Source organism: Lynx canadensis, chromosome A1 (genome assembly GCF_007474595.2).
Source record: "Lynx canadensis isolate LIC74 chromosome A1, mLynCan4.pri.v2, whole genome shotgun sequence".
In the NCBI taxonomy this organism is placed as follows: Eukaryota; Metazoa; Chordata; class Mammalia; order Carnivora; family Felidae; genus Lynx; species Lynx canadensis.
The window spans coordinates 205,463,295-205,477,344 of NC_044303.2; the positions used below are offsets into that span (position 1 = coordinate 205,463,295).

The 14,050-nt window shown below is 43.8% G+C and overlaps 1 protein-coding gene across 5 annotated transcripts in view; it reads right to left on the reverse strand.

The window, feature by feature from the left end:
- The window catches only part of GHR (growth hormone receptor), a 274,390-nt gene that overhangs the window by 18,768 nt on the left and 241,572 nt on the right, over positions 1 to 14,050 (reverse strand). For all 5 annotated transcript variants that reach the window (XM_030330534.1, XM_030330518.1, XM_030330540.2 and 2 more), the window contains 3 exons: positions 13,360 to 13,489; positions 6,122 to 6,294; positions 952 to 1,130 (listed from right to left, as the gene is read on the reverse strand). In XM_030330534.1, coding sequence (XP_030186394.1) covers positions 952 to 1,130; positions 6,122 to 6,294; positions 13,360 to 13,489 — 482 coding nt within the window. The remainder of the gene's footprint in view (positions 1 to 951; positions 1,131 to 6,121; positions 6,295 to 13,359; positions 13,490 to 14,050) is intronic.

The window sequence follows — 14,050 nt, forward strand, 5'->3', positions numbered from 1 at the left end:
TTTGCACCAAGTTAGTGGAACAGACATCTAAATTAAAACGATTCTGGAAACTGTACCGCAAAGTCCAGTATTTAACTGTTCACAGCCGCTCCAAAATTAACTTTAATGACAAAATTGGCTTCTTTTTCAGCAGAACATGGAATGGACAGGCCTGGTGTCTCAAAATTTTGAGAGTGAATCTGTCAGGGCACTGGGCACGACCTGATGACTGGCCAGAATCCACTGGGCTTGGCCAGGGCTTGGCTATGATTAGACTGATTTAGAATTAGTTATACAGGGAGCAGCAAGATAATCCTGTTTTTCTTCTTGTTGTGTGCCATGTGGAATTTATCTAAGTGCCCAGTTCCCATGAATTTGTCAAGGAGGTAAGGAGTTCAGAGGTCAACCACATCCTTGCTGCTTGCCTACACAAAAACTTCTCAGCTTGATTCTCCCCTGAGGTATGGAACAAAACATCCTTCTGAAACCTCTAGGGGACAAATTCCCTTCCTCTGTTTCCCTCCTGGAGTCACTTAAGCACTTAATTTAATGGGGGTCTTGTGAGCAGTAGCGACTAAGATCATGGGAGAATATTTAGCCATAGCTCACTATTGGCCTCGATCATAACTCTTCTCATGTTTAGCCACATCCCCAAAGACAGCTTAAGTGCTAGAGTACACGATTTTATTCTAATGTTAAACTGGACACTGAGGATGACTGGGGAAATAGTTTTCCTTCCTTTCCATAGGCTTCTGTATAAGCTCCCTGTCAGCACCTGCTGTGGGACAGAATTCCAAGATGATATTTTACTGATCATATCCGTTTCCCTCAAATAAGAAAATATGGAGTATACAGCACGGGCATGTGGTATTAAGTCAAAAGGAAGTCCAATGATAAATGAGAGAGGTGTTGCTGAGATAAAAAGAAGAAAAGCCAAAGCATTTTTAAGTGTGATATGTAATGATATCTTACCGTTTTCCACTGGGACTCATTTACTTCTTTGTATTGCAGTTCATACTCCAGGACTATCCATCCCTTCTGAACGTCTGCATTGGGCGGTGGTTCCCACCTCACCTGGATATCTGCATGAATCCCTGTTAAACTGATGTTCAGTAGAGTCCAGTTGAGGCCAATGGGTGGATCTGGTTGCACTGTGCGTTTCGACAGAGAGTTAGTGCACAGAGAGACAGACAGGTACAGCTTGGTATTAATGGAGTGCTTTCTTCTGAAGAGACCAATTACTTCATGCATTTTTATTGTTTACGCTCCTAATTCTTTCAATATTCTTATTATACACTCATTTTATAAGAGGGTACCATTTTTTTTGACTTGAGTACGATCTGTTTTTAACTTTGAAGAAAACCCCTACAAAAAATTCCTTTTCAAGTCCACAACCTGACCTAAAACTTTTCTTGAGGATCTGCCATGTCTTACAATTCTTTTAGCCCCCAAAGAATTAATGCTTTGGGATTTTGGCAAAGGAATTCATTTTAACTCAAAACTGAAGGAACAGAGTCAGAAAGACCTACAGCATTTAAACATGTGGCTGTTTTGGAACCAGGGATCGAAAAATCTTTTTTATTCCAAATTGCTTATTACCTGCGCCAAGGATCTTATATTAACTTCTGTATAGCTACCAGAACAATCCTTCCAAACACAGCACAGGCTCCTTAGCTTGTTGTCCTCCAGTCACATGTCATGATTTTTTTTAGACATAAGAAGGATGGGCATTGCACTCTACTCTCAAATGGTGAGGAGTCAGGGTTTTCTGCCTTTTACTTAACTGCATGTGAACAATCTGAAACAGTGTTTTGCTTGGTTTCTACTGACATATTGTACATTCTCTGGTAAGTCGGCTGTATTCTGCTTATTAGGACCGCAAAGACCACAATTTCCCAAAGGTTGATGCAGAGAAATACGGATTCCAAAGCTAGGAACGTATCTAAATTTACGTTCTAGGTAGTTCCCAATAAATTATTGCACTTCATGTCTCAGTACAGAGGTTTTCAAAAATCACTTGCAGATACAGAGTAAAATGTACTTTCTTTTCTACTGTTTGAAGAAGGGTACCCAGAGTGCTGCAAAGTCTGGATCCCCAGAGTTGACCACAGATAAGCCTACAAATATATGCTCTGAGGAGACATAATTGGCTATTAAAATCTGGTGGTCAAAAGGGGAAGCTCTTGCATTTAACCAGAGTTAAAACAGACTTCACTGTGAAGGAGCATGATAGTGCCCCCCCTTTCCCCACCACCCCCACCCCGTAGAGTGGACACAACTTAAAAAATTAGGAAATCCAAATTTAATAATGAACACATTTCAGAAGTTAAATTGGAGGGATTTGCAACACAGCTGAGCCACAGTATGGCTACAATAATGACAGTAATGCTTCACTCTTCTGAATTTGTTGGGGACTGAGCAATTCTGAGAGCCGAAACTTAACACTTTAAGAGACCAAATGTTTTTTTATGGAAAAATTTCAACTTATTACTCATGTTTCATCTTAAAAACTCCCCTTTCTGCTTTAAATAGAAGATATGGAACATGGTCTTTTTCTTTTCACTTTTTAAATGTTTATTTATTTTTTTTGAGAGAGAGAGAGAGAGAGAGAGAGAGAGAATGAGTGGGGGAGGGGCAGAGAGAGAGAGAGAGAGACAGACAGACAGACAGACAGACTCTGAAGCAGGCTCTAGGCTCTGAGCCGTCAGCACAGAGCCCAACATCGAGATCGAACTCAGTAACTGTGAGATCATGACCTGAGCCAAAGTCAGAGGCTTAACCTACCGAGCCACCCAGGCGCCCTGAACATGGTGTTTTTTGAGTGGACTCATATCACCGTTACAAGCATAATAATAACCTCTCCCTTTCCTCCGTACATACTGCCACATGCTGTACTTGACAGGTCCTCCAAGATGTTGGAAAAGCACCTGAGACTGAATACATCCCCAGGCAGCCCTGGTCCTCTCCCCAGAATATGCTCCCTCCCCTGTCACTTTCCCTCTCTCTGTTGCTGGTGCCTCCATTCCTCCAGTCGTTCAGGGTGAAGTTAGTGAGGTCTTCTGGGACTCATCCCTCTCTTACCACCCCCACAGTCTGTCAGTTGTACTTTGTCAGTTGTCACTTGTACTGACAAGACAGTCTCCGAGCCCAGCCACTGCCCACTGCTGCACCTCTCAACCCAGGCCTGCTGTTAGGGTTTTTTTTTAACCCATGTTGCTGCATTAGCCTCCTAAATGGTCTCCTCCTGTTGTTATTGTCCTCATTTTTTTAATTTACTTATTTTTGAGAGAGAGAGAGAGAGCGAGCAGGAGAGCAGAGAGAGAGAGGGAGAGAGAGAGAATCCCAACCAGGTTCCATGCAGTCAGCACAGAGCCTGACATGGGGCTCCATCTCACAAACTTTTCGCTCATTACCTGAGCTGAAATCAGGAGTCAGACGCTTAACTGACTAAGCCACCAAGGCACCCTGGTCTTGATCCTCCTTCAGGCTATTCTCAACACAGTCCTCAATACACTTGTCACAGTGGTTACTTTCACACTTGATTTAGAGCATATCACTCGTATAAAACCCTCCACAGCCTTCCTATCCCACTCCAAGTGGAAGCCAAAGTCATTCGATGGCTTCAGGTGTACTGGAGCTTTGCCTCTCAGCTCTCTCAGATGTGGCCTGTTCCAGGCCCCTCCTGGCTCACCCTGCGGCAGGTGCTCCCCAACCACGCTGTTCCTCAAGTGAGCAAAGGCAAGCTCCCACCACAGGAGCTTTACCCTAGCTGTGCCCTCTTGTTGACGTGATCTTTACCTCAGATGGATACAATGTTCTCTCATTTTTTTTCTCTCCCAGCAAAGCCAGCTCTGATAACTCTATTAAAATTGCAACCTCTCCTGCATGCCTCTTCTCCTTCCCTATGTTAGTTTTCTTCATAGCCTTGTCTCTCTCCACCCTATTGGGATAAGATCCCATGAGGGCAGACGTTTTCTTCTCCTGGCACCTAGAGATGTACTTGGCCCGAGGAAAAGACTCAATCGAAATTTGCTGAATGAATGAATAACAAATGTCTAATAATACAGTGCTTTAAATCCAAAGACAAGCCCTGTAAGGTAGTAGGATACTCTCGTAATACATGAGGACGCTGAGGCCCATGGTTGTCATCTTCAGATCTATCAGGCTTACCTTGTTCTTTGCTGTCTCCCCCTCTCAGCTCCCTCCCTCCCTGCTATGGTTGTAACATCTGTCATCATCTTTTGTCTTGGTTATCACAAAGCCTTCTAACCTCTATCTTTGCTCCGTGCTACTCCAATCTACTCTCTCCACTGCAGGACGGATTTTCCTGAGACATTAGTAATGCGACCGTACAACTTTGAGATTAGGAACATGGACTCTGGAGTTACGCTGCATAGGTTCAAATCTCAGCTCTGCCTACTAGCTGTTTGACCTTGAGTTAGCCTTTAAATGCTCCGAGCCTCGGTTTCATCATCTGTAAAATGGGGATTATAATAGAATCTATCTCACATGGTTATTATACCCGACCCATAGGTAAGGGCTTTGTAAGTGTTAGTTAGCTATTACTATCCCCACGTCATTTTCCTTCTTAAATATCTTTAAATGCACCTCTTGGCAGTAAGATATAGTCTTATCTTACTGAATACACTTATGATTTCACATAGGAACACTTACGATTTCTCTTGGCTGATCAGTCAGGCCTGCCTAACCGAGGCAGTTAGGTCTCCTGAGTCCTTCAACATTCTGTGCTGTTTGTCACTTCCGGAACTTAGTAGTTGTTGGAAGACACAGGCCAGCCTGTATACTTGGCAGCTCCCACTGATGCTTTCAGAAGGAAGTGAACTGCCACAATTTCTGGGCACCCCTTTCTCATCCCCCAGGCCCAGTCAATCATCTGTATCTTTGGCCACTACCTCAGCTTACTACGTATTACACACACCTTGAGTCCAGCACCTAAGACACGGTACTGCGGTTATTTAACACATTGGACTCCCCTACTTGACCATATCTTACTCATTCTGTAGCCACCATACCCAGCACAGTGTTCAGGGCATGGCAGGCCCTCAGTGAAGGCCAGTCACAGAAATGAGTGGGGCTAGCTATTGGCAGGGTCAGGATTAGAACATGGGTCTTGACCCGATATTCTTACTACTACCTATTCAGCCATTCAAAAGCTACATCTATTGATATTGGGGCATACACTGAATAGTCTCTCCAAGTTAAGCAGTCGGGTTCTCTTTTCTGCTTGTTCTTCTCCCTGACAGGCTATCAGATTTACTTGTTTCTGCCTGCAGCTTCTAGCCACATTCGCTCAGCCTCTTCTAGTCTGCTGATGCCTGGGAAACCACACACAAGCTTGTAAGAACAGCACGTCTCAGAGGAACTTCAAGGAACTTCTATCTATAACAAATGAGCCTTTGTGGATAGAGTCTGAGGCACCAATGTCATCTACTCAAAGTCCTTCTTTGGTTCTCTATATTTTGCTGTTTACACTATTTTAGTATAAACATAAAAATTCCAATTACAGTTGTTTGTTTTGTTTTGTTTCATTTCCCCTTGTGTCCGCATGATGGGCAAGGGATAATCTGTCTAGATCTTTCATTTAGTTCACTGAGCTGATTATCTCCAATGTTTGTCTTGAGGTCTTATAAACATGTTTCTAAACCGATTTGGGGTTATTTTGTAACTATAAAGTTCCAGAATTATTATGCCTTGTGATAAAGAAAATCTAGGCTTTGGTTATAGCAATGATAGGGATCAAAGGTCAACATATGTCAGATCTGAATATAATAATCATATTGAATAATTAGGAATGAAGGAATCGTGGGAGTATGCTGAGTTTGTCTCTTGTGGTGGCACCCAAGAACACAATTCAGCTTTCAAGATCTCCTCAAGGAAAAGACTCTGGAAGGCTCCCATTCTTTTCTCGACAACATTTACTGCCATTTATGTTAGAGCCGACTTAAGTCCCCCGTGCCTTCTCTCTCTTGTTCGCTGGCTGATCTCATGCCCTATAGAGCAGACTTCCATTCACCTAGATTACAATGACCAAGGCTTCCTACTTGAACACACTTGGACATTGAGGCTTCCCTGCTTACTTAATCTAAAGCCATGTCAAATAAAACACAAACCTGTGATTTACCTATTTCCTCAACAGAGAAACACTTTTGATCCACTGTACCACCATTGCTGGTTAGCTTGATACAGTAGGGTATCCAAATGGAGGTATAAGATGAATTAAAGTAACAGCTGTTTTCTCCAGCAGAGACATAATCGGGGCATTCTTTCCATTCTTGAGTCCACTCTTGAGTGCTCCTGAAATGGAGGGTAAAAGAGCATGAATTGTTCCAAGCATCATGCCATAGTTTAAGTCAAAGCGAAGAGCCTGACAGTCAGATTCAATAAACTGGAACACAAATATTTTACAAGCAAGTATTTTAGCAGCACCATTTCCAAGAAGTACCCCATCTGTGGACATCATCCATAGTGTCTGCAGACCGAGAGGAGGCCATTTGGGACATGGACTATAGCAAAAGCATCTGTTCATTAACTGCATACGAAGTGCCAGCTCCTAGATTAAGTCATTTGTGGTTAGGTACTTTATTGTCCACATTTTACAGATGAGGGTTCTGAGGCTTAAGGAGGTCTAAAATGTTCCTTTATTAAAACACTCCAGAGGGTCATCTCCCAAACTGTAAAGATTCCCAAAATACAATGGCTCTTTGGACTGGGTGTTTCCTCAGCTCACGGTGGAACATACTAGGGAGGCATGTTCTCCAGGAGGAGGGACACTGAGAATTGGGTTGCTTTGAGGTGGAAAATTACCACACTACTCGGAATCACTATCATCTTCCCAAGGCTGTCTTATGCTTGGGCGAGTTATCCTGATGTCTTGAACTCCTTCCCATACTCCTGGTTTTTTCCTTAAGTGTATGAAGAGCCTTGGGAACACTGTAAACATGCTAGACATCCAGGTGACATTTATGAAGCATGGGAATCCCAGCCTTTTTCTCCCCACCTGTAAACGAGACAAAAGGCCATGAACCCAGAAGTTAAAAAAAATTTTCCAAGCCTAGAAAGCAATTTTTTTTCTATTTTGTAATTAGAGTGGATGTTTACTTATAATATAAAAAATGGAAACAAAATAGGCTCCACTGAATCCATGTGTTTGCCTATCTGTTCCTTTTTGTACTTTCTCTAAGAAAACAAATTCATATTTTCCTATATCTTGGATCTGATAAAAACACACAAACACAACAAATCATGGAGGAAAGATGGCCACATGGAGGATACCGAAGGAATCAGAGAAGCCACATCTCTGTAATTACACTCTGCCATACATTTATTCACTTCTGTCCTACTCTACAGAAAGCATCATTTACCCAGATGACCTAAAACACTGGCAGGGTGTGTGAGCTGGATGGAAAAGAGATGCTGGGAAGTTCACTGTGGAAGGAAGCAGAGGTTTGGGAAAGGAAATTCCCTGGTCAGCTGCCATGGGGACCTGAACAAAAATGCAGAGCAACCAAGGATTGCCCAGACTCAAGTCCACCACGGCAAGAACAGAGCAAACACGTGCTAGGATGTGACACAGCTCTCCAGAGTCCCATCCCTCTGGCTGACTGACTGAATGAGTTCAGCAAGCCATCTTTGGGGGGCCTACTATACAAGTACTACAGAAGCATTACATCTGGCACTAGCACTGTGTGGATACAATGGTGAATAAGATTTCATTCCTACCTTCAGGCTAGAAGAAGACGCAGAAATTACACCTGAGTACTTTTTATTTTTTTCTGTCTCCTGTATTCATTGCATTCATATTTAATAAGCACTGATTATATATCAAATACTGTGCTGGACATTAAGGGGATGCACGTGTGTCTAAGGAATGACTCCTGCCTCAGAGGGATGACTAAAAAGCTGTATTACAAAGCATCATGAGTTTGGGCTCACAAATAGTGCTAAAAGTTCAGAAGAAGGAATGATTGCTCTGTTCATGGAAGGCTTCAAGGTGGAGGTGGTGTTTCCAGCAAATACATGGCAACAGGGAAAGGAAGGAGGGAACAGAGTAGACAAAGGCATTGAGGTATGCAAGTATGGGCACGAGTGTGGTGAGGGAAATAGGAGACAATGGAATAAACGGGACAACTTTTCTTAAATTAGAATTGCTACTTGGGTGGAGTAATTCATTATTTGCTTATTATTCATGAGGTATCAGCTGAGAAAAAGGCTTGTAAGTCAAGGAGACATAAAGCCAGGGAGTCTGTGATTGAATGAGAAGAAGGTGGGAATGACCTTGTGTAGGCTGAGGTGCTTGGGGCTGGTAGGCCAGACAGTGGGGGGTCTGTGAGATTCCTTCCCAGGGAGGGGTGCTGGGTAGCAGCGAGCGACAAGGCTGTGGGGAAGGCAGGGACTGGAAGGAAGGGACGAGGGAGATAACACACACTTCCTTCTTTACAGCTGTTTCTCAGGCTGGTCTATTGGCACTAGGGGGAAACTTGTGCAGTATGAGGGGGTCCTTGAGACAGGTGCTCATCAGCTGTTGGAAAGAACTTGGGATTAACATGGCCAGTGAATTGTTTCTTAAACTCTGGTTGAGATTCTCAAAAGTTGCATACCCTTGGATGAGAGGGAGATCCATCCCTGATGGGAAGTGTGAGTGGTGTGTGTATACATGCATGTACGTGTGTGTATGTGTATGTGTGTGTACGTGTGTATATGTGTATGTATGTGCATGTATACATTTGTGTGTATATGTGGACATGTGTGTGTGCGTGTGTGTATGTTAAGAATAATAGGAAAAGGATTTAAAACGTTAGGGCTAGGTGGGTCATTGACATATAGTATGGTTTATTTTATCTTGACTGTCAAGCTAAATAAAAGTGTATTCGGGAGAATGGTTTAGCAAGATTGTCCAGAGAAATGAGCCTCTTATTTAATAGCATAGATACAAAATGTATTTAGCATAGTTGATAGTATAAAAGTTAGCATTAAAATGTAAAGATGTAGAACAGTGCCTGGCAGGTCTGGACTGTAATAGGGAGTTTAGCTCTGTGTGTTTTACGGTTTCTCAACTTGTGACATCCCCATGGGGATGGGGACTGTATGAAAAATCTTGTTTAGATTATTCCAAATCCATGAGTTCCACAGAGCAAACAACTTAAGCACTTATCTTAAGCACGACGGGTTGAGAACAGTTAGTTCAAAACATGACTCCCAATGCCCTCCCCATCTTTAACCAAAGTTGAACTTTATTTTAAATAAATATTTAAAACTTCTTTTTAAACTCTTAAATTTAGACAGAAAAAACCCCCAAGAAACAAATGGACTCACAAAACAGAGACTGTTGCCTGCTTTCCCCGGTTGAATTTGTATGCAGGCAAGCAAAGCCATATGGAAACTACTCTCCCTTTGTCATGCCGCTAAGAGTTAAGTGCACTACGTTTGTTCCTAGTCTATCTTGTGAAATAGAAGGAAAGCTGTACAATGAGACAGACCATCAGTAAAAATCAGAATAAAGAGCAGAAGAAATGCTTTCTATCCAAATGCTGTTCCATCTAGCAACTGGAAGAAAAATCCTAAAAGTAAAACATCACTTATGTTCCAAGGACGACTATTTTCATTACATACAGATCATGTGTTTCAGGCTTAAAATTCAACCTTTTCATTGGGAAAAAAAAAAAGTAATAGTGCCCTTTCTCCCTTCTAATCTCCCCTACAACCTTGCATGGAAGATCAACTTCCCTTTAAAAGGCTAGGATATATATATATATTGTAAACATTTGTATTGAAAATGTCCCATGGGGCGCCTGGGTGGCTCAGTCGGTTGAGCGTCCGACTTCCGCTCAAGCCATGATCTCGTGGTCTGTGAGTTCGAGCCCCGCGTCAGGCTCTGTGCTCACAGCTCAGAGCCTGGAGCCTGTTTCAGATTCTGTGTCTCCCTCTCTCTCTGACCCTCCACCGTTCATGCTCTGTCTCTCTGTCTCAAAAATAAATAAACGTTAAAAAAAAAATTAAAAAAAAAATGTCCCAAATTTCTAAATGAAACTTACTGATAAAAACTGAAAAAAAAAAAAAAAAAGGCTAGGATAATTGGTTGAGGGGAGTGAGCACGGGGGAGGGCAGAGGCGTGGGATGCAGCCTCAGGGACTGAGCCTTCCCACATCCGCCCACTTTCTTCAAAACTAAGGCGTCTGCAGGCAAGGAGCTGAGAGCACAGCAACTCTGACAGGTCTCCCTGGAGCCTCCTGTTGGGGTGCCTGTGGTTTGCATTCAGGTGGGGTCCTCTCCCAGCTCGGAGATGAGACCTGGCACCACCTCCATCCCAGGGGGGCAGAGACCACTCCGCATCAGCTGCCCCTTCCTCCAGCTCACCTGGCTGGGAGCAGGGCCAGCCAAGCGTGTGGCTGCCTCTGGGCCCATCCTGTCGACGGCCTGACATGTTTAGGCTCCTCTGTGCTTTAGTTACCAAGGCCAGGCTGGTAAGCGGAAAGCCCAGTGGCCCGGGCCCCTTCTGTGCCCCTCCCTGTCCCCTCTGCTTCAGTTCTGGATGACATCCTGTCACAGTGTTGTATGTCAGGGAAGAGGGGTCATGGTTCTATACTTCCAGAAGTTGCCTGGGAACTGAATTCTAAGAAACAACGACAAGGGTCAGAAAGTGCATTTGTAGAGTCCTCTCTGTGCAAGGGGGCCAATGGGAAGTGTAACACATTTGTGTACTAGATGCTGTGGTCTGGGCCTGACACTCCAGGCCCTTTGATTCTGCCCTTCCTAGATAAACCGGGTGGGGGCTTATGCTATTTTGGCTAAATCTTCAAAATAATTACAATTTTGTAGAGAAAACAGAAAATACTGGTTTTGCAAGTTTGGGTTGGCTCTGATCACGAGGTTGAAGATGTGACAATTTTTTTCCCCTGGGATCCCAAACTCCATTGGGGCAACAGTTAACGACATCCTTCCGAATATGTTCTGGTTTCCCTGCCACCAGGTCACACTTTCCGTGGCATCTCTGTTAGCACAGAGCCAGGGTTTGGAACCGGGGTGCTGAGAGGCCGAGGGTGGGCAGAGGAGGCCTGGAGGCAAAGGTCTGCGACCCTGACAGAAGAGGGTAAGGAACAGATACATATTTGTGAGGGCTTTCTACCTTTCGGGTTATCTTTTTGCTCACGTTCAGATTTGGAGACTATTGGGGTGGTAATAACCCGTTTTCACAAAATGGGCCCGACTCTGCTATTTCTTTATCCCGTTTAGCTCATTGTACCTGCACAAATAACTTGTTTTGTTTCCGCTGAGTTGGCTCTCTGTTGCTGAGGCAAAAACAGAAGAACTGTACCTCCAAAATCTCTCTTCACTCAACAGTCAATTCAACAGGCATTCAAGAGAGTTACCAAACATATACGCTTCCTGTCTGACTGTATTCACACAATCCAGCTTAGCCTCTTGGCCCCTACCTCTCTGTAGGGTCAGCCATAACAGAGAAAAAGTGCATTTGGTGCCCAACCTTGTCACCTCCGTGGGTACATCCAGGAGACTGCTCTCACACCCGGTAAGTGGGGAAGGCCAGTAGGGGTTGCTAACTCAAACTATTTATTTGTAAATTGAATACCCAGTTTTGCACTAAAAATGGTCTTAGAGCACACCAATAATCACTAATAGTAAAGAATCAAAAGTCAATTTGGTAAGCTCAGGCATTGGATTTCTGTATCATTATTATTTTAAAGGATTACTATATTATAAACAATAATAGCAGCTACCACTTGCTGAGTACGTACAATGTGCCAAGCACTGTGGTAAGCGTGTTTCATGTATTATCTAAAACATCCTCACAAGACGTCATGAGACCAGGCCTATGATCTCCGTTTTGCAAATGAGGTGACTGAGTTGTGAACAAACTACTTTGCCTGGTGTATGCAGTGAGTGCCAGCCAGGCTGAGATGTGGCTTTGTTGGCCCTGAGCCCATGTCCTGAACTGCTCACCGCGTCTTCACTCCCTTTCCCCACTCCTCAGTGGGGGTAGATGGCATCCTCCTTGGACTGATAAACATCCCCACCCTGGGGTAAAGGGTCCTGGCTAACCTTACCTCTCGGCTTAGGCCTTCCCTGGGAGTTGGGTGGAAAAGGGGAAATGATAAAGTGTTTGAACCTAAAAATTTTAAAAAAGCAAAAAGGGACAACATAAGAGTGAACAGAAAGGGAAATAATTCTAGGGGAGAAGTCAGAAATAAACTACTTGGGTGGTGATGATACCGAGAGACTCTGTTTCACTCTTCCTCTGTCGTTTTGCAAGACAACCAGTCAAAATGGAACTGAAAAGTATTACAGTTCCTTACTGAGTATAACTAATTTAACAGGAGCATTGTCCATTTTTTACATAGAAACCAAGCTGAGTCTTTCAAAACATACATCTCTTCTAAAAGCCCACCACAGATAAAGTCAGATTCAAAGCCCAGCCGTGACCAGCAAGGCTTGGCACAGTCTGGCTCTGGCTAACCTTCTGACGTCTTCAAACATCGCATCCCTACGTCTAGGCTTGTGCCATTCTTGCTGGCCTCCTGCTTTCCTCCAGCAGCTCAGCCTCAGGAGCTTTGCACTTGCAATATCCTCTGCCTGAACAGTTCCTCCCCCCGCCCCTGCAGATATTCATGTGGCCTCTCTCACTTCACTTATGTCTCTGCTATAATACAACACGCCAGCAAGGCCCACTGTGACCTCCTCATCTAAAGTATCACCAAGCTCCCTACACACACACACACACACACACACATACACACACATACACTCACACTTATCCACACTTCCACATACTATCTCACATACGTTTACACATTCACACATTTTTGCACATCCACATACCCACTTTCACACATTCTCACATGCACATACTATTCACCCTCTTGCACACACACTTGTACACACTCCACACACACTCATGCATATTCACACTTGCACCTACACTTTCATGCACTCACACATATGCTCACTCACTTTCACACACTCGCCCTCAGACACTCTCATGCACATGCATGTACTCACATACAGTGTGGACACTTTTTATCCTCTTTCTGGCTTTTACTTTTCTTAATAACCCATATTACCAGCTGACATTTATTTTTAAATTTTTTATTGTCTGTCTTCCCCAATTGGAAACGAAGCCCATGAGTCTAGGGCCTTTACCTTTTTTTGTAATCAATGCCATATCTCCAGTGCCTAAATAGTACTATACTAAACACGTAGAAAGGGCTTAATTAATAATTTTTGACTAAATGAATACATTTAAGTCATCAAAATAAATTATTTCCATCTCCACCACTGCATGCAGTTCAGTATACTTTCATCAGAAAATCCATGGAGGAAAAAGTCAGAAAGGCACGAAGGCTGCACCTTCTAATATAGAACAGCTGTGTGGATCCTGGGCTCTTGAAGCCACGACGAACCCCATCTGTCCAGTGGCACGAAAAAGTCTCTAGTTCAGGTGAACGGCACTTGGTGAACTTAGGCTTCCCAGAAGAATCTGCAGAGTAAGCAGAAAAGGCAAAGCATGAAATCAGGAGGGTAATGTCTGGTCCTAATAAAACACCTATTTAAAGTGGTAAAGAAGAACCACTTTTTCTAGACACAGTCTTTTCCTGGGTCACAGTTTCAGAGCTTGTTGCCTGCCAGTTATTTCTCTGTCAGCTCTTGATTCCAGGAGCAAACTGTTTTGTCTTCATTGCAAACATTATTTTTTAGGGCCTATTTAAGAAGCCAGAGCTAGAGAGAAGGTTTATTTGGAAGGTGACCCCAGGGACAGGAAGTAAGGGCAAGGAGGAGTGGGAAGGGGAGAGTTACCGTAGTGGCCAGCTAGGGCCCAACTCCACAGCGGACCCTCTGAAAAGCTATAGAGTGTGTCCTAGAGAAGGATGGGAGGTTGGGCTGTTTATCCACCAACTCCCATCACCCATTGCTTGAAGGCTACCCTGGGGGTGTTCATGCACCTGCACATGGGCTGAAGGTCCTGCCTGACTTGGGAGAGGCCTGGGCAGGCACCTGAAATGTCCCGGCAAGGTTCATGATGGCGACTGTCCACCACAGA